The sequence below is a fragment of the Heloderma suspectum genome, chromosome 1, assembly GCF_057233095.1.
Source record: "Heloderma suspectum isolate Gila_16-S chromosome 1, 16-S_ref, whole genome shotgun sequence".
NCBI classification, from domain to species: domain Eukaryota; kingdom Metazoa; phylum Chordata; class Lepidosauria; order Squamata; family Helodermatidae; genus Heloderma; species Heloderma suspectum.
The window spans coordinates 321,895,182-321,916,852 of NC_139458.1; the positions used below are offsets into that span (position 1 = coordinate 321,895,182).

The following is a 21,671-nucleotide window of genomic DNA, read 5'->3' on the forward strand; positions in this document are numbered from 1 at the left end:
ACGCACCACTTGCAAGCCCCTTCCGCATACTGTAAAGCAGGGGTTTCCAAAGCAGAGCCTGTGGGCGCCATGATGTCCACAGGGACCTCCAATAGTGCCTGTGAAGCTCTCTATTCCCTGCCCCCTTCAAAGACATATTTTTAATTTTAAAAACCCTTGAAAAACATTAGGACACCAGGTTCTCCTTCCTGTTCCTGAATCTACTGTTCAGATGTTCAGCAAGCAGGAAGAGAATGAAAGAGTTGCTTTCTGGCCCCACTCAACCTTCTTCCATCCACACAGACCTTCTTTCTATCTCTCCACTCCCAGCCTCTGGCCTTGCTACTTCTCTCTACCCAACACCTTTCCTCGCTACATCTCTCCCTTCCCTATCCCTAGCCTTTTTCCTTCTCTCCCTTCCTAGCCATGCTCTTTCTCTCCCACTCACCACTTCCTCTTGCTCCTTCGCTAGCCTCTAGCCTTGCTCTTTCTTTCCCCCCTACCCCTTTGACTTGTTATTTCCCCCTCCATCCCAGCTTCTAGCTGCACTGTTTCTCTCCCTGACACCTCTTTTGACTAGCCAGGCTCCCACAGCAGCCATTATGTGACTAGCCACATTCTCCACGGGAGCCATTTTGTGGTGGTGCCCACAGCAGTTTCTCAAATTCCCAAATTTGCCCATGAGTCAAAATAGGTTGGGGGTTGGACTCGATGGTCTTGTAGGCCCCTTCCAACCCTACTATACTATTCTATGACCCCTTTGGAAACGGCTCACACACATTATGTGGAAATGGCTCACGTGTAGCACACATCCTGTGATTTGCTGACATGATGTGCTAATTGGCTTTCTGTCCCTAATTATACCTTCACTTCCTTCCCTTTTGTTTCCTGTGTCAAATTTGTAAGCACCTTGGGGTACAGACCTGTTCCTCTTGCCCTCTGTAAAGTGCCATGCAGACTGATGGTGTTATATAAATAAATTCAATAATACTAATAATGATAATACAGGCACTTTCTTCTCCCACACACAGGAGGAATGCCTCATTTAAAATGTTGCCTGCTATAACATGTGTGGATCATGTAAATACAAAGATAGCATGCTTCTTGCTTCAGAAATAATTGTTTTATCCATATCCTGCATATTATCTGTAACTGCACATAGAAGTATTTTGTATAATAGCAATAAAAAGGTACTTTGATTTGAAAAAGAAAAATGTGTGGGATTTAAATTCCATGAAAACAGTAAACTGAACAAACCCATTAATACAAGACTTCCCTGGAGCATATGATGAGCTAGGAGAAAAATCAACAGCAATAACATGAAAAGATGCCAATTTGAAACAGAATCCACACAACAGAATCCATTATGTCACCATAAAAAGTAGAATTCTGGGCTTTGGAAAGCAAAACTACTAGCATCAGCTCAGCAGTGTTTTCTATTCTATTTTAGCACTAATCACTAACCGTCTAGGATCAGAACAATGATATATTGTGATAAAAGGGCCATAGAGCATTTGGGGCTAAATTAGATGTTACCTTGGTAAACATGTGTCCCCATACCCTGAGGCAACATGAATGCAGTGTGGGGTCGTTTATAGGTGGGAACTGGTGGATGGGAGAAGGGGTGCCTAACCCTTTTTGCACCCATTGACTCTCCACTACAAATGTCACCCCAGGCTGTTTATTTTTCTCTCAGTTCAACTTGCTTCCAGCTTTGGAAACTGGGGGGTGGGGGGGTGGGAGTCCATGGAAACCAGCCTGGGGGCATAAACAAGGGAGAACCTGTGGGTTAAGCACCCACTTCTGCATTCCTATTCTCCTGGCAAGTGCACAATGCTTCTGCATTGTTAACAAAGAAAACAAGGGGTTTGGTGTCCCACATTTACCATGTAATGTCTAGCTTTGCCCTTAGATGAAGATTGCTGGCGTTTAACAAACTAGTCATGCTTCCAAACACCTAATGAATATATCCACAAAGGATTAAATTTGCTCATGTGCAGAGGGCCAAGCTAAACCCATAACTATGATAAGATACCTCAGCTTCTAGAAGTTTTTAACCTAGGGCCATTTATTTTTTGACACAAACAGGAAAGACTACAAACTAAGAAAGAGGGTTCTGAGGATCTATGCTGACAAAGGCCTTGCACTATTGCCTCTAAACCTGGGTAATCTCTTCACTTAATCTTATTACACTTTCATTTATTTCTACTACATGAATTTTTTAAAATCTATCCAGTGTCCACTACAGCAATGTTCAAAGGTTTCCATCAAATCATCCAACTCTTCCAATAATATGTTTTCATATTGATTTTGGATACCTTTGTTTAAGCAGATACTTTGGGGCCTTATCATGCTTCAGTTTCATAGCATTTATCAAGAGGACATGTTTCATTACTAATTTTAGACTTTGCTTCCCATTTCTATAACATTTATTTAGTCTGGAGCTCTCTTGTGAATATTAATTTGTACACTACATCTGTACTATAAAATTGCACAACATTCTACATACATAAAAGCTGAAATGTGAAGACATAGTTTAATATTTAACAAAATCAAATGAAAACTACCAGGAATTTGATTCATAAATATTTTATATACTTTAATCTATCCTTTGGCGACAATAGTTTATCTTATTTAACTCCCTCCCTCCTCTCTTATAAGTAATATATTGTCCTACATTGTTATTGTGAACTTGTCAAGTATGGAAGATAGATCTCTCTCTCTCCCCCTTCATTTATTTGCACAGTTTTATAATAAAGTACTTTTAATTCATTATTTAATTCCAACACAAAACGGTTCAATCCATAGCAACTTCAAAATTATTCCCCTTTGTCTAAGTAAATGCTGTCTAGCAGAGTAAAATGAATTAAAACTATTTCGAGAGGAGAGACAAACATCTTGAAACCAAGTCCAACAACATGGATTATGAATTTCGAGTTTGTATTCAACTGTGAAATATATTAACAGAGAAGAACACAAGTCTCTACAAGAAAAATGTATGAATGATGTCAATATTTTATCTGAATACATAATCCATCCCATTCCTAGGACATATCAACGCTAAAATAATGGCAGGTTGCCATTACATTTTGAACCCAAATGGTGGCAGCTATGGGTTCTGTTTGGGAAAATTTATTCATAGAAATCTAATGGGATTTACTGGATCTAAGGCAGTTCAAATGGATTGTGGTAGGTAGCCTATTATATACATGCCACTCTACAGAGAGGCTGCAGGTGCTGGTGTCTAGAAGTCTCTAGGCAGGCTGAGACTTATTCAATACAATACAGAACTGTCACTCCTCATTACTCCTACCAACCCAGAAGACTGCAGTCTTTCCCAAAGCCTTGAATACTTCTGCACATGGGTGGTCTATGTATGCCCATGCTGTTTATGGAAACTACATTTCTCATGATCCCATGTACCCAGAAATGTACTGTATATGCATGGAACCATTCACAGCTTCTGGGAACCCTGTAGCTTATATGGCCAGCTCATTATGTGTAGCTAGAGAATCAGACTAAAATGGTAAAAAATACCCTTGGTCACACCACCGCCACCACCACCACCACCTGGCCATCTATATAACAGTGCCAGAGAATCCAGGGGCACATCCAAGTTGTGAACCTGTGGCTTAAGAAGTGCAATGCCCAGCCAACAGTACTTCTGATTTGTTTGGATTTATTTATTTATTTTAAAATATTATGTCCCATCTTTCCTGTAAAACAAACAAAGAAGCTAACATATCACAAAAAAATCACACCGACCAATCAAAACAAAAATCTAAAAAGTAAAGCTGACAAGAAAAAATCCAAATCAGTATGAGCAAACAGGACCCACAAAAATCCAGAGCAATTAGCCAAAACACACACAAAGAAAGCAAACATCAAACCTGGCATAAAAACCAAGCCTCAGTTTCGCCCAAAGGCTGATGAGAAGAGCCAGAATTTTGCTTGATGTACAAACCCATATAATGGGTATATATATATAATGTCTGGGGTTAACAGGCAATAATATAATTATAATATATAATGTCTGGGGTTAACAGGCAAACCAGAGGTTTGATGCCACAACTGTAAAGCCCCCTCCCCCCCCCCGATAGATTTAACTGAGTCTCATATGATGAGGGCAAGGTTCTGATGTTGAACGGAGTGCAGGGGCAGACTATCTGGGAAATGGTGTCTCTCCCCCGATCCCCACTGGCAGAAGCAGCTCCATCAGCGGAAAAATGTCACTGAATTTCACCCTCCAGAATGAATGGCTATGGTGAGCTCTGACTTCTCCAGGAAAGGGGCAGCTGATATGCCAGTTGAAGATGTAAAATACATTCCTAGTCACATTCCTAGTCACAGATAGCACCAAAAGTAGCACCAGATGAAGGAGTATAAACCTGATTTGGGGGGGATGATATAATCCCATTCAGAACAGGCTGCAACTGGAATCCTGAAGCACAGGACCACCTCCCAACAGTACTGCTGTCTTGTCTGGATTAAGTATCAGCTTGGTCACCCTTATTCAGCCCATCACTGACCTCTGACAGATTCTAGGCACTGCTACAAGTCAACAACATCAGCACATGCGAAGACCTGCTGGGACTTTGCAGAGGTCTCATGAATCAGCAGGGTACCCACATTCAGGTAAACCCATTTCTGTTGGAATCTGCTCCTGCACAAATTTCTACTGAAATCTTCCCTCCTGTTCCAGGGGTAAGATTATTCTGTGGAATTCTGGGTACTGTTTTGCCTGTCTCTAATGATGGGTAGGATATCTTTAAGCTGTGTTTATACTGGCATGTTTCAGCTTCATAGTGCAACATCTGCTAACAGTGAAAATTGTAGTAATGTTGCTATCTACATCAGCTGAACTTTAGTACAGAAATATATGGATCAATGTTTTTGGCATCTCACACCAAAGATTCTGATCTACTAATAGCAACATGCCTGATATTACACATAAAATCACACATACTACATATGTAAAAACTTACGTTCTTCTTCTTTCGGATCAAGTTGTGTGACACTGACAGATAAACGGTCCACACGTTCTTGTAAGGAGTTCACTCGGAAAGAAAAACTGTGTGCCTCGTTGAAAAGCTCACCAAAGATATCTTCTGCATATTTACCTACAAAAGGACAGTTTTAAAAAATAAGGTTAAGGAAATGAACATGCTTCAAGAAGCTCAGATTGTTAAACTATACTCTTATTTTAGAAATTTTTACACAATTGTCAGGTAGCAAAATTGTCAATTTTAAAAAAAGTGTCATCACATAAGTCATTATTGGAATCAAGTGCATATTTACATATATAATTTCCATTATTCGCAGCTTACCCCAGTCCTTAGGAATGTACCTGCTTTGTTTTATGATCCAGGATATGTCCCTATCTTTTTCTCAGTAATTATGCCAGGTGCTCCTCCAGGTGCAGCTAGACATCTGGTGTTTTATTCCCACTACCCTAGAGTCATAACAATCAGCAGCACTCTGAAGATATGACATACACATAACTGCCATGAACTATAAATGGCAGTCATGAAGAAGCATATAGACATGTATTTGCAAATGAAAGAAAATGGATTCCTGAACTACTCAAGCCAGTGGGATCTGGAACATTTGCAGTCTTTTGCTGTACTCCACTCCATGATTAATGCAATTAGAGTTGCCAGAGCACTATTCCCAAGGTAAGAACATGGTATATTAGTGTAGGGGTCAGTTGCATAGCATTCCACATAGAACACTGAGCACCTAGCAACCTTAAATGTAACCATCTTGGCTCAACCCTCAGTGTTTTGCTATGATCCTAAGCAGCATTGTTGAACAAACTCTTGGATAAGACTCTTTCACAGTTTCTTCCATTTAGAATCGACACATGTTGCTGCTTAATTTCATTTACTGATTGTTAGTTTTGGCTATTTGTGTTTTTCTCTGTTGCTGCTTTTTAGCGTGTTATAAATGTGTTTTAATTATTGTTTTTTAAAAATGTTTTTAATATATTTTGTAAGTCGTTTTGAGCATCTCTCTCTCTCTCTCTCTCTCTCTCACACACACACACACACACACACACACTCGCTCACTTAAAGTCTGAGGAATCCCATAGTTTCACGCAACGTAACAGGTGAATTCCTGTCAATTTTAGCTTACACAAAAAATGCCCTCTCTCTCGAGTTCACCAACTCACTTAAAAATCTTTCACAACACTAATCCGGCAGTCAGATCTAGTCTTATTGGTGAGCTAGTCCTGTATAAAGTCTCAAATCTAATAACCCCATTCTATTCACAAATGCTCAAGATTCATACCAGGTTAACACAGTTAATATATATAAGACATGGAAATATACAAAACTAAAATAACTTCCCATATATGGAACTCTAACTACTAAAACTCTGCCTAATATTGTCTCAAGAAAATGTTCATGCTCCCATTTTCACAATCCTCCAGGGAACAAAGTTCACAATTGGGGTGTAACTGCTGTTAATATGTCTTGATGAGCTTACTTTTACCATTCAGAAAGGCTAATCAATAGAACCACAAAGTGGCTACAATGAAAGGAAGATTTCAACCAGAAGACAGCTACAGGTCTCAGTGCCATAATACTCTTACTGGCAGAAGAATCAGGAACTTGATACCATCCCTGTATACCTGAAACTTCAGAGTGGTCACCTAATTTAGTCATGATACTCAATGTGATAAAGCAGAAAATAGGGCAGTACCTCACTGAATAATCCATCTGAGTGGTAGATTTCTCCAGCATGTGTTGGTCCCACTTTCTCTCAGCGCAGAGAGAGTCGAATTAAATCTGCAAATGGGCACTTGTTTCTTTTCAAACACCTTTTTAATCAGTGAGAAACCAAATGAAGCGGATCAAGTTAGGCAGCATGTGACTGAGCCTTCCATATCCTAATTTCAACTATTAGAGCTAGGGTTCTCCAAGATTGGTTAGATCTGGACTTGGTTTGGAACAATTAATTTCTGTCTTCTGTTAAAGAAAAAAATAACATACCCAGTGGCTGCATTTACAAGTAATGCTAAACTATGGTTAGCACTCCAAGGGCAAGCCTGTGTGAACCTCGGGCTTGCGCACACACCCATTCTCCAGCTTGGTTGTAATGAGGAGACTAGAAGCTTTTGCTTTTCTATTCATTTAGGTGTTATATCCATACCTGAAATAGTGACTAGTCTTAAATGTGGTTTACTAAAACAAGCCAACTTCATAAATCATTGTATGAAGTTGGTTTATCTTAATAAGCCATACTTTAGATGAACTGCAGTTTCTCTGGGTTTGGACATCATGACGATTTGCGCTTAGTCAAAAACAGAAGCAGAAGCTTCCAAACCTCTCCTCACAGCTCTGCAAGAGAAACAGGATAGAAGCACACAAACCTGAGGCTTGCCAAGTCTTTCCTTGTAGCCATAGTTTAGCATTATATGGGAACACAGCCAATGTAAAGTTTCTGTGTAATCTCTAATTCTGAAGGCAAAACTGTCTATTGCACCTCTTCTCCACTGGGTTTATTAACAGGAGAAGGTACTGCAGAAACCATGATGCTATAACGTCATAAGCACCATAAAAAATGCACTTGCCAAATATATTATCCCTTCCCCTCGATGCATGTTGTGTGGAAAGGAGCAATACTGGGAGGGGTCACTGGGAGGGAGAAGAGGCTAAAGCCCCCACAGCAACCCTGCAGCTGTTGGCGGCTCAAAGCAACAATGCCAATGGGTATCTTTGGGAGGGTCTTTAACCCCGCACTTCCTCAGTGACCAGAAGCAGCTTTCCCTCCCACTTGCAATCTTGCACAGGATCTTGCCCATGGATAGGGGCAAGGTTAAAGCCCCCATGCTGTCCCAGTGTTCTTGTATGTGTGTGCGCACATGTACAGCCTCAGGCTCTCTGCCAACACTAGATCTTTATGAGCCCTTTGGGCAAAAAGGGTTATACATCCCTGGTTTAATATAAACAACAGCAACTTTCTTTCCACAACACAAGCTACTTGGGTGCATCAAGGAAATTTGCTGTTTTTGGTCAAAACATGCTCTTCCATGCATGCACAGTCCTGACCGCTAATATGGATGGCGTCTTTGATGAAGTCTAAAGGATAAGTGCAGAGTCTGGTGATGCCCGCAAAGTCTTCCACAATTAATGTACAGTGCCCAATCCAACCTCTTTGCTACACAGCAAGGCTTTTTTTTAAAGGAGAATTTTGAACTGCACAGTGGAATGTGACTGTAATGTGTGCGCATAGCGCGTCCACACCTGTGTATTTTCCGTGTGTGCATGCACACATATATGTTGTTGCTTAGAGTCACATTCCTTGATTCTATGACATTTAGAAGCCTACTTAATCCTCAGAAGTCTTAAATCTTTAGAGAAGCCTTGGTTGCACTAGTGGCAGTGCAGGGCTCTTCACATATTGGCTTACAGCACGGTAGCACTTTCTAGAATGCACATGTTGCATCGTCACACCGGTACATAAGCCTGTGTGTGAAGAGCCTGGAGACACTGTAAGCATGCACAGAGCTTCCCTAAAAGTTTCAGAGAAACCTTGTGTGCTCGCAATGCTGTGTGCTTGCACTGGATCTCCTAAATCCGCAGGGCCATGGAGTAGTTGCTCCCTGTGCACCACTTAATGGGTCTAATAAATTTCAGGATGGGGCCAGGCCCCATCTGGCCACAGTCTATGTACAGCCCTGGTAAGGACATATATTCGCCAAGGGATACTCTCTCAAGAAAGTTCCACCAAAAGTGAGGCTCTATAATGAGGGACTGTGACGTTATCCCCCCTTAGGTTCGTCTGCCTCCACTTTGGGACAGCTGTCCTCACTGTCTCACAAGCTTCAGCCCCTAAATTCACTAGGTAAAAGAGACTCTCAATATGCCTAACTGGTTCCTTTACCCAACCAGGAGAAGTACCCAGGAAATATAAACACTATTGGTAGAGCAGAAAGATGATCAAGTTGTGGGATTTTATAATTTAAAAGTTTATTTAATACAAGAGATGTTATAATTAATCACTCAGTTCTCGGTCTTACCCTGCCTACTCTACCCCTTCTAACTCCTATCCCCACCACCCCACTATCTAGATATAGCTTAATCAAACCCTAAGGCCCTATCTAACGAACTGTCTGCTCCTGCCTTATATAAACTCAGTCTCCTACCACACACACACACAAGCCCCTTTCACCTTTCACTCACTCACTACCAAATGGTTAACCCTAACTTACCTGGACTCTATTTAACACATGGCAAGTTTGTGATTTTGTCACAACGATGCTATGTGCAGATTACTCTGTTCCTCAGACATATCTTAGGAGAAGGAGCTCCTGTAGGCACACCAAGAGGGACTGATTGGTAAGCAGAAAACAATGGATAGCTTGGTTTCCCTAGTACAAAGCAGAAAATCAAAGGAAAAGACAGATGATGTGAAAAGCACACCCAAGTCAGTTGCAGACATAACGCTCACAGACTCTAACCTTGTTTACTAGACTGGGAACAGGCCATAGGATCACATGCTTCCTCTTGACCCCCTCCTCTCACATAAAAATTCCCTTTGCCTCTCCCCTGATGAGCGAAACTATGTTTCAGGTTCACATCTGCATCTACCTTAACCATGGTTAATGCTACTGTTCCCTCTTAACCAATATTTGCAAACTAGCATCAAACCCATGTTCCAATGGGAACCCTATTTAGTGTAAACCACTGTTAAGGTTGATGCAACTAGAATCCTTAACATGGCTAAAGCTGTTTGAAAAAAGAGGGGAGAATTTGAGCAGGCCACTCCTAATACCTTAACCATGATTAAAGATCTGGAGTATTATTTCTTGCGTCAGATTGCAGTAACAGGGAAAGAAAGAAATGTTTGGGGTTAACTCCTGTAATTCTGACTCCTGAAATAAAGCCTTTGGTAAATGCAGGACAGAGAAATATCAAGCACTAGACTTTGCAGTTAAGATGTCTTGCGTCTTATCTCCTCTAGCAGTAATATAATGTAATTTCATTGCTGGGCTGTCTGTAGTAGTTTCTGTCTATGGAGAGTAGTGTACAGACTATCCAGAAGATTCAGCAAGCATATTGGTTTAAAAAAGGGAATCTGGAATAGGGACTCACTGCTAACATTATAACCCAAGTGTTCTAATGACTGAGACATTAGATAGCTAGCCACTTATCCCTAATTTGTTGAATGCGTGCCATACCACCCCCAATTCCTGCCCTGGTTGGCTAAGCAGGCAGGGCTTTGGAAGTGGAAGATCGCCTGGCACGAATCTCCCTCTCCCCGCCTCCACAACAACTTAAGATCAAGCATACAGGTAGTAAGTCACACTTGTCCAAACACGTGCACATTCCCAGACCTCAACAACTGAAATTCATCCATCAACAGCAGAACAGATGGGACTGTGGACACAACAATAGATGGAACTGTTGCAATAGCAGCATCCAACTCACGACAGATGCAAGACTGTATTCTCAAAGCGTTTAGAAAACTATAACAGTGTACTTCTTCAGAGTTCATTAACAGTCCTTGTTGGACCAGATTGCAAAAGACCTGTTAAAATTGTAGCTCTTCAATGTGGGCCCAAATCCTTCCAGACTGTTCAGTATTTAAGAGGCATCTCTGAAGAATAGAAATTTATACTACTTTTAACAATGATTCTGAAGCATCTTCTGGGGAATTTTTCTAAAGAATATCTGCCAGATGTGGTGCTAGGATAACGGCAGGGACAACACTGATTCCCTGCAGAGATCTTGTGACAATGGCCATAGAGACCGCCTCCCCTTCTCCACCTCACTGCATCTCTCCTGTTGTTTGCAAGCACAGCAGACCTGATGCAGCACTTGCCTGGGCTATTTGATGCCCTGAAGATCCATGGCCTCATACTGAGCAAGCACACTGAGCAGGTCTCCTAAGACAGCAATCCTCCGTATTACACAAATGGCCTTTTTTCTGGACTTCAAGATGGTGGTTGGAGGTTGGAGCTATGTAGAAGGAGAAAAATGCTACCGTGTGCTTGGTAAGAGAAGGGGTGGTGGTTGTGGTGAGGCAGCAGCTGGCTTGTTGGAGGCTGTAGTCGGCACGCTGTTGGGTATGCGCGTGCGCGTATGTGTACCTGTTGCTTGTGGGGTAAGTGCCTGACTGAATGTGTGGGTTGTGTGTAGATTTTTTTGTCTTGGGTGAGTGTGCGTGGGTAGTGTCGCTTTTTTGCCTGGGGTAAATGGATCCCATGCCCACCACCATTGTTTTGTCGCTGTGACTCCAAAGGAGTGTTTTTGTGTGGCTGTGTGGAAGATGGTGATGATGATAATACATACGTTAATACATACATTATTATTTTATAGAAAAGGGAGGGCTGAGTTTTGGATGCTCTCAGAACTTAAAGGATTTCAAACACTGCTTTTCTGTGTCGCTCCAATACTGCTACTACTAGTAGTACCATTGTTAGCAACAACACATGTAAAGGGGTGAATTTGGGGTGCTCTCAGAACTTGTTGCTGGGTTCCAAAGGCTGCTTTTCTGCACAGCCCTGAGATGATGATGATGATGATCATTATCGTCTGTGTGGGGTCAGCACTCTCTTGCACTTATGGTCACTTGATTCTCTGTGCAAAGGAGTTTTTGCTGGAACAGGAGAATATGTCGAAAGGAGTGCTTTTGTGTGGCTGTGTGAATACCCCCTCCCACCCCGGTGCTTTGCATTCATGTGCCTCAGTTTACCCTTTCTGTGCTACCTTTCTGTGCTATAGGCTGCTGGGGATTCAAAAGACTGCTCCACCCTCTGGTGATCCACCTTCCACCCCATCAGCAGCAGTGGTCACCAACTGCCATTGAATCTGCCATGAATTCTTTGAATGCTGGGAAATTGCACTTGGACAGGGCTCTCAAATAATATGGATTCCATATCAAATAAACAGAACCCAGGGAATGATGAGTCTTTTCTATGATATTCTGGGGATTTTGTGTTTTCTGAAATAAGGAATGTCTGGCAATCCTATCAGCCAATGCTTCTTTATACTCTGTTCTACTTTTTCAGCAATAATTTTGGCCTTTTCTCCTCAAGAAATGATGGGGTGGTGGTGAAAGCTATCCCAAAGGATAAGAGCTAGGGCATTATGTTTCAAAAATCAGAAGGGCTTTGCTATCAAATAGCTTTCCTACCAGTAGTTTTTTACTGCTATTTATAGCCTGGCTCCACAAGCGTTAATGATAACAGGGAAATTTCCTAGATTATATTGTCCTTTTCTACTCCTTCAGGTCAAGGATCCTGAAGGAGTTGAAAACCTTTAATCTTCTAGAGAGCATGTGTACATGCTATAACTATGCCCTCCACAGGATGCATTTGGCTGACACAGGACAGAAAATGTTAATGTCCTAGCAGTTAAAAGGCACTAGAAACAGTGGCACTTCAGGTTGCCACAACACTTCACCTGAGAGTTCTTTGAAGGAGTTGCAGGTCCAAGAAAAAAAAGCAGACATTTCAGAAAGGTTCCCATAGGGTTCTAAAGCTTGCTAAGTATTTATAGGTTTTAATAGTACAAGTTTTAATGTTGTAAAGCCACCTTGAGTCCCAATATTGGGGAAAAGGTGGGATATAAATAAATATAATAATATTCTTTAATTTAAAATTAATAAATTATTGCTTCTGCTTTTCTGTTCTGTTATATATATGTAAACTAATGTTTTGTTCAGGACAATAAAGCTAAAATTACTTTAAAAATGGAAGAAAGAATAAAGACTTTTAGTGAGCAGACCAGGACTTTGGCAACAAATAATAATATTAGACCTGTTGGCATTCACCTTCAACTTTCTAACCAAACATGTAAGAACGAAGTATTATTTTGATTTCCTTTGTTTCTGCAAAAGATCAGTATAAACGCTATAAGCCACATAAGAATGATACAGCTGATCAACTGTAACATCTGCTACATGGAAACATCATATGCTGTACTTCCACTGTCTCTAAAGTCAGTAGCAACATACCTATTTCCTGAAAGAAGCATGATAGAACCCACTAGTACTCATGGAAACATATATGGGTTCTCCAAAACTGGGAGAATGGGTATCTAAATGGCAATGCGGTTCAGTGTAAGCAAGCGTAAAGTGATGCACGTTGGGGCAAAAAATCCCAACTTCAAGTATAACCTGATGGGATCTGAGCTAGTGGTGATCAACCAAGAAAGAGGTCTTGGGGTTGTGGTGGACAGCTCGATGAAGTGTCAACCCAGTGCGTGGCTGCTGTAAAAAGGCAAACTCCATGTTACGCATAATTAGAAAAGGAACTGAGAATAAAACTGCCAATATCATACTGCCTTTACACAAATCTATGGTACGACCACACTTGGAATACTGTGTACAGTTCTGGTCACCATACCTAAAAAAAGATACTGTAGAGGTTAAACAAGTGCAAAAAAGGGCAACTAAAATGATCAAGGGGCTGGAGCATCTTGCCTATGAAGGAAGGTTACAACAGGTGGGATTGTTTAGCTTGGAAAAAAGGCAGGTAAAGGGAGACATGATAGAGGTGTACAGAATTATGCATGGTGTGGAGAATGTGGATAGGAAGACATTTTTCCCCCTCTCTCAAAATACTAGAACCTGGGGTCATCCTATGAAGTTGACTGGTGGGAGACATACTTCTGTATTCAGGACAGAGAAAAGGAAGTACTTCTTCACACAGTAAATATTTAAAACTATGGAAATTGCTACCACAGGATGTAGTCATGGACACCAATTTGGGTGGCTTTAAAAGGGGGTTATACAAATTCCTGGAGGAAAAGGCTATCAATGGCTATTAGTCTTGATGGCTATGTGCTACCTCCAGTACCAGAGGCAGTGAGCCTATGTACACCAGTTGCTGGGGAACAAGGGTGGGAGGGAGCTGTTGCGTTCATGCCCTGCTTGTGGGTTCCTGGCCAACAGCTGGTTGGCCACTGTGTCAGACACACTGACCTGGTTTACACATAACAACAACCCATTGGTTTAAAATCTGATGGGTTGTTGTGCTTCTGCTTTTACTGCACAACCCATGATCAACCTTTGTAGGTGGTGGAGCATGGTGTCTGAACCTGTACTGGACCAATGGGTTGTTTGGGGGCCCATAGTTTGTTGTTGGGTTAACTGCTGGGTTGTTTAGCTCCTAAACAACCAATCACTCTGGGTCCAGGGAACTCTGGGTCCAGGCATCACGTTCCACAACCTATGATGGAGCCGATCATGGACTGTGGGGTAAAAGTGAAAGCGGTGGGCACTGCCCATGACAACCCATCAGTTTTTAAACTGATGGGTTGTCATTACATGGGAACCGGCCCATTGCCACATTAGCAGACTTTTGCTAGTGATCTACAGTCTTTCTAGACATTTTACGAAGCTGCTGGCTCATTTTTTTTGTGACCATTAAATTCAGCAATAAAAATTACACAATTGTTTTATGAATTGCACAGTTGATGGGGACATAAACATTTTGGGGTCATTTTAAAAAAAGAAGATGAACGTTGTGAATTAGTACTTTGAAAAGCGTTATTGTTTCAACTGTAAAACATAACCCTGTAACACTTTCGTTCAAAATTAACTGTCCCTTAATACAGTGGGTACTTACTTAGACTGCTTAGTTGTCTGATTATATTTGCCAAGGAGATATTGGTAACACATTCCAGTTCATTCTTGATGCCTCGTGGCAGTGCTGTATGACAAAGATACCTAGGATCTATGTTTCTTTTTACCAGTGGCATCCTGAGATATCAATGAGCCAGCACACCTGTGAACAGACAGAAAAGATAAATTACAATGTGGTTTAATTAGCAAGTTCTGTGCTCATGCACTGATAAAGGTAAAAATAAAAATGCCTTCAATGAAAACAAAGGGGTTTGTCAGCTCAAGACTTGTATATTTCATGTAATACAAGATAATTTTGCTTTCACCACCTGCTCATTTTGAACTTCCATTACTTGAGTAATGCTACAAAAATATAGTTACTGTTGACACAAATACAAACTTACACACTTTTAATTAGAAGAAATCCACTGTGTTCAATGGGGCTTACCTCCAGGTAGGATGAACACAGGATTGCAGCCTTAAAAGACTGTAGAGTATAATTATATTAAAAATGGCAACTGGTGAAAAATTGGGTGGCCAGATGCAAACAGGGCTCCTGCACCTTTAATAGTTTTAAAATAGAGGGAATTTCATGTTCAGCTTGGATCAGAATTCCTTCTTCTGCAGAACTATTGGAGGTGCATGAGCCCTATCCTCTTTTGCATCTGACCACCCTAATGTGTGTTCATCTCTAGTGAGGTAGGAGTTCTTGCATTAAACATTTCTCAGTATTTTACTTTATAATATAAACCAGCCATTCCAAACTGGAGTCCCTCCAGATGTTTTGGACTACAATACCTATCAGCATCCACTAGCATGACCAATTGTCAGGGATCATCTGTTTAGCTGTGGAGTGGTATACAGATGTTGTAAACAAACAAACAATGATGGGAGTTATAGTCCAAAACAAGTGGAGGGACTCAGGTTGGAGAAGGCTAGTATAAACACTCAATATTATTTCTCCATCATACAACAAAAGTAAAATCCAGAAATGATTAACTACAACACACCTCACACTTTGACATAAATAAAAAAATGAAATAAACTAATAAGGTACAAGAAATTTATGAAATAGTTAAAACTAGCCATACAATAAGTACTTTGGACTACTGTGGTCTTATACTACAAAACAACCAATTGTTGAAAAAAGGCTTTCTCTTTTTTCAGTCACAGTACAATGTGGTTGAACAGTGTTTTAAGGAACTAATTGCTCTAATCTCAAAGGCTATGTCCCTTCTTGATTACTATATCAGTAAGAGAGTATCAATAGAAAACATAAACAAAACAAAATCAAATTCTACCATTTCATTAAGGGCAGGATCCTATGATCCCTGGAGAGGGAAGTCTGTAGGTTGAGGAGGAAGTCTGCTGCAGGAGGCATCCACTGCCTCCACTGCAGCAGTGGAAACCTCTGCCACCATTGCTCCACCATTATCAGTGCTCTGATGGTGGTAGAAGGAAAAGCGGGGTTCTGGAGACAAACTGAAGGACACCTTGGATCTACATGATCCAAAGCCCTCCCCTTTCCCCAAGATGTCCTCAACAAGGATGGACAACTATGCCAGCCCTAGAGCTGGCAAAGGTATATTTCCTCCTATTGAAACAATGAGAGGGAGAAAAATTAAAAAGGACAAACGTTGACGGAGCATAAAACAAAAAACAGCCTCCTCCACCATAATTTCTTAAATAAACCCATTTTGTTTCCTAAATATAAACTGAACAAGATGGAAGATTATTTTCCCACTATTTTGATATTTAGAGGAAGCACAAAGTAAATGAGAACAAGGGACCACAGGTCAGTACTTGCTTTGCAAATAGGAGATCCCAGGTTCAATGCTTGGTTTCTCTACTTAAAATGATCTGCTGCCAATCAATAGTCTCCAACCTACTGTTGTAGTAATGTGTGACTTCAATTACCCTCACATAGTCTGGTTAGATATGTGTTCTGTTTATTTATTTAATATACTTATATACCCCTGGGCATATTTTAAAATATATCTAAGCAGTTTTAGATACTCTAATGGTGCAATCCTATAAATATCTACTCAGAAGTAAACCCCATTAAGTTCAGTGGGACTTACTCACAGGTATGGGTGTATAAGACTGCAGCCTAAATCTCTGAGGCCTAGAACGGTAGGTCATAGAATTGACCAGATGGGGAGGCAACCCTGGATGTAATCCTAAGTGGTGCCCAGGACCTAGTGCAAGATGGAAATAGTGACCACAGTAATTTATATGTAAGCAGAATATTACCAAGGAACTCTGTCACATTTTACTTCAAAAGAGGAAATTTCTTAAAAATGATATTGGTAAAAAGGAAGTTGAAGGATAAAGTTATGAGGGTCAAATTTCTTCAGAATGCTTGGCTGTTACTCAAAACCACAATAATAAAAGCTCAGCTGGAATGTATACCACAGGTCAGCAAAGGTATCACCAAGTCCAAGAGGTCATCGGTGAGTTTAACGAGCAGTGTCAAGGAAGCTATTAGAGAAAAGAAAATTTCCTTTAGAAAAATGGAAGTCTTGCCCAAACAAGGAGGGAAACAAAAAGGAACACAAACTTGCACAAAAGAAATGCAAGTAGACAATAACAGATACAAAAATGGATATTGAAGGGCAACATTAAGATCAAAAATAAAAATTACTTCAGAAGAATAAATCCCACTAAGGAAGCAGTTGAACTGTTGGATGATAAAGGAATTAAAGTACTAAGGGAGAAGTAAGGAGATTGCAGAGAAGCAAGCTTGAATTATTTGCGTCTGTCTTCACTGCAGAAGAAGTAGGGCAGATACCCATACCTGAACCAACATTTTCAGGCAGGGAGACTGAGGAGCTGTGGCAAATAGTGGTGACAAGACCTTATTGACAAACTGAAAACAAGCAAATCACTGGCTCTGGATGCTATCCATCTGAGACTTCTTAAACAACTCAAATGTGAAATTTCTGATCAATTGCTTTCAAAATATGTAACATACCCCTAAGATTGGCCTTTGTACCAGCAGACTAGAAAATGGCCAATGTAATGCCAATATTTAAAAAAGGGATCCAGGGAGTATCCTAGAAATGACAGGCCAGTTAGCTTAATGCCTATTCCAAGTAAAATGATGACAAACATTATTAAAGATAAAAGTATTAAGCATATAAGACAAGTCTTGCTGAACAAGAGTCAACATGGCTTATGCAAAGTAAGCCCTGCCCAAAGGTGGGGAATCTATGGTCCTCCAGATGTTGTTGGACTCCAGTTCCCATCAGCACCTGCCAGCGTGGTCAATGATCAGGATGATGTGAATTATGTGCCAGCAACATCTGGAGGGCAACACATTCCCTACCTCTGCACTAACCTTTTAGAACTGAATGTGTCAACAAGCACGTAGATAGATAAGGGTGATCTGGTAGACACTGTTTATCTGGACTTTCAAAAGGCTTTTGACAAAGTCCCTCACAAAAAACTTCCGAGCATGCGTAGCAGTCATGGGATAAGAACAGGAACAGATCCTGGTTAAAGTACAGATCTCCCAAGGGAAAAATCCAATGTAAGTCCTACTTAGAGTGGACCCATTGAAATTAATGGGACTTGTTAGTTATGACTAATTTGACCTGTTCATTTCAATGACTCTACTCTAAGTAGGATGTTGGGTTTTACCCAATGTTTTTTAACTTGTTCATAAATTATCTGAAGTCAGAGATGAGCAGTAAGGTGGCCAAGGTTGTTGATGACACCAAACTATTTATCATGGTTAAAACAAAAGGGGATAATGAAGTGCCCCAAAAGGATATCTCAAACTGGGGGAATGTATATTAAAAGGGCATAGGTGGTCCAAAGTGAGTGAGTGTAAAGTGATGCACATTGGGGCAAAAATCCTAACTTCACATATGCACTCATGGGGCTGGAGCTGGCAGTGACAGATCTGGAAAGGGATCTTGCAGTTGTGGTAGATAGTTTAATGAAAATGTTTTAAAAGTGGATTTAAAAAATTCATGGAGGATAAGGCTATCAATGGCTACTAGTCAGGATGGCATTACATTACCTCTAGTATCAACCACTGAATACCAGTTGCTGGGGTAAACACGGGGAAGGTTCTGTTACACTGATGTCCTACTTGTGGGCTTCCGGTAGGCATCAAGTTGGCTACTATGGGAACAGAATGCTGGACTAGACAGACTTCAGTGTGATCCAGCAGGGTTCTTATGATCAATGGTACACTTTTTACTGATAAGTGGACATTTCTTCTGTATTCTAAAATGGCCAAAGTATGTCTTCAGTATTATTTTAATGTCATTTTGAGTTTCCAACAGGGATGAAACAGGTTTTTTAAAATGAAATAATTAGGAATAAGAGCTCAGTTGAAAGACCTTATGATGACAGATTTAATTTAAAATAGTAACTGCAGAAATCAATATGGTCAGTTTCACTTAAGTGGCAAAACACATTTTCGTAATAAAACTAATTATAAATAGTAAGACTGAAAAGTTAGGTTATCACTTGAAACCATCAAATACATTTTTTTCTATTGTAATAGTACCACATTATGAAAACAATCTGAGAGTGAAGGCAGATGTATTTTGTCAGCAGTTCTTCATTTGTGCTGTGAACTCAGCTTTTGGCTGACTTTCCAACTTGTCTTTCACACTTGCATACCAGTGAATTGAACACTGGTTTAGACACAGGTCTTGTCCTTCTCTCCATGTTTCAGGTGGACTGCCACTTAAATTATGTTTTATCATTCAACTTTTTAAATAAAACTGCAAACATTTTTAAAAGTCGGAGAACTGCTCTGAGGATTTGGGGAAGGGAGATGTGCTGGTGACTTTGCAGGCACTAGCTCAGGAAGAGGAATCTCAGGCCTGGAGGGCCCAATCTGGCTCTCCTGAGGTCCCAATCCAGCTTTCCAGATTGTGAGGGGCTTGGTCAAAAGCCTTTTGAAAGTCCAGATAAACAGTGTCTACCAGGTTGCCCTTATCTATCTACATGCTTGTTGACACACTCAGTTCTAAAAGGTTAATGCAGAGGTAGGGAACGTTTTGCCCTCCAGATGTTGCTGGCACATAATTCACATCATCCTGATCATTGACCATGCTGGCAGGTGCTGATGGGAATTGGAGTCCCCAGATGCCCTACCCCTTTCCACTGCCTCCAACTCCTTTCCCCCAACCTGGCTTTTGTGTAGTTTTCTCCCCGTTCTAAATGATTACATGCCTCTCCTAAGGCTTAGTTACTGGTAGTAATTGCTTTAAACTACAATATTCTGGTGTGTGTGTGTGTGTGTGTGTGTGTGTATATGTATATGTGTATGTATGTGTGTGTGTGTGTGTGTGTGTGTGTGTACATATATATATATATATATATATGGATTAGCACTAACTAATCAAGTAACAGAGGCCACTTGCAATCTGCCTTACTATTTAACATATGCACATTTAGAGAAATGCTATGTATAGATATATATTTTATTTGTGCATATGAGTGTAATTAAGATAACACTTTTTGTTCATATTTACAGCATTATGAAGCAGTTGAAATTTCCAAACTGCTCCTAATGGCAGTCCCATGTGAAAAACATTACAACAGTCAATCTGCGAAGTTAACAAGGCATTAATGATGATGGCTAGGTCCACACAATATGCTTTTTATTCTTGGGAGTATTAAATTAAAAACAAATGGATTTTTGCATGTATTCTGTCAGAACATATAGGAACCAAGAATATTCTTTAAAAGACATTGTATGCATTAAGAAGTACAACATTTCTATCGCTATTTTATATCGTATTTCAAAGTACTAAAAGAGCTAGTGTTTTCACCAGCAACATTTCAAAGTATTCTTCACAGATCAAAGTATTCTTCTTTTTATAAATCAATAGATATGCACAATCCTGTTACAGATATTTAAGCCCTACTGATTTTAATGGGAAAGTTAAGCACATTTACAACTGTCTCCTATTGGAATTAATAGATTCCAAGGTGCTTAGGTCCCTTTCATGGATTACTGCCTTGTTGTGGTGAAGGGGCTTGAGTAACTCAGTGAAGCCATAAGCTATGCCGTGCAGGGCCACCCAAGACAGACAGGTCATGGTGGAGAGTTCTGACAAAATGTGGTCCACTGGAGAAGGAAATGGCAACCCATTCCAGTATTCTTGCCAAGAAAACCCCATGGAACATATCACAAGGCTAAAAGATAGGACGTCGGAAGATGAGCCCCCCCAGTCGGAAGGTGTCCAATATACTACTGGGGAAGAGCAGAGGGAATTTCCAAGTAGCGCCAGAAAGAGTGAAGCGGTTGGGCCAAAGCAGAAAGGACACTCAGCTGTGGATGTGTCTGGTGCTGAAAAGAAAATCCGATGCTGTAAAGAACAATATTGTTTAGGAACCTGGAATGTAAGGTCAATGAATCAAGGTAAGCTGGAGGTGGTCAAACATGAGATGGCAAGATTGAACAGCAACATCTTGGGAATCAGCGAACTAAAATGGACAGGCATGGGCGAATTTAATTCAGGAGACCATTATATCTACTACTGTGGGCAAGAATCCCTTAGAAGAAATGGAGTAGCACTCATAGGCAACAAAAGGGTGGGAAAAGCAGTACTGGGGTACAATCTCAAAAATGATAGAATGATCTCAGTACGAATCCAAGGCAAACCATTCAACATCACAGTAATTCAAGTCTTGCCCCAACCACTGAGGCCGAAGATGCTGAGGTTGATTGGTTCTATGAAGACCTACAACACCTTCTAGAATTAACACCAAAAAAATATGTCCTCTTCATCTTAGGGGATTGGAATGCTAAAGTAGGAAGTCAAGAAATAACTGGGATAACAGGCAAGCATGGCCTTGGTGTACAAAATGAAGCAGGGCAAAGGCTAATAGAGTTTTGGCAAGAGAACATGCTGATCATAGCAGACACTCTTTTCTAACAGCACAAGAGACGACTCTACACATGGACATCACCAGATGGTCAATATCGAAATCAGATTGATTATGTGCTTTGCAGCCAAAGATGGAGAAACTCTATACAGTCAGTAAAAACAAGACCTGGAGCTGACTGTGGCATAGGGAAAACCACTAAACCATTCAGGTATGATGTAAATCATATTGCTTATGAATATACAGTGGAGGTGAGG

At 40.6% G+C, this 21,671-nt stretch overlaps 1 protein-coding gene across 2 annotated transcripts in view; it reads right to left on the reverse strand.

Annotated features, from left to right (window-relative positions):
* Positions 1 to 21,671, reverse strand: part of WASF1 (WASP family member 1) — an 88,688-nt gene that overhangs the window by 11,827 nt on the left and 55,190 nt on the right. For both annotated transcript variants that reach the window (XM_084827279.1, XM_084827278.1), the window contains exons 2-3: positions 14,561 to 14,719; positions 4,965 to 5,099 (exon numbers count right to left, since the gene is read on the reverse strand). In XM_084827279.1, the coding sequence (XP_084683405.1) occupies positions 4,965 to 5,099; positions 14,561 to 14,693 (268 nt within the window). In that variant the 5' untranslated portion in view covers positions 14,694 to 14,719. The remainder of the gene's footprint in view (positions 1 to 4,964; positions 5,100 to 14,560; positions 14,720 to 21,671) is intronic.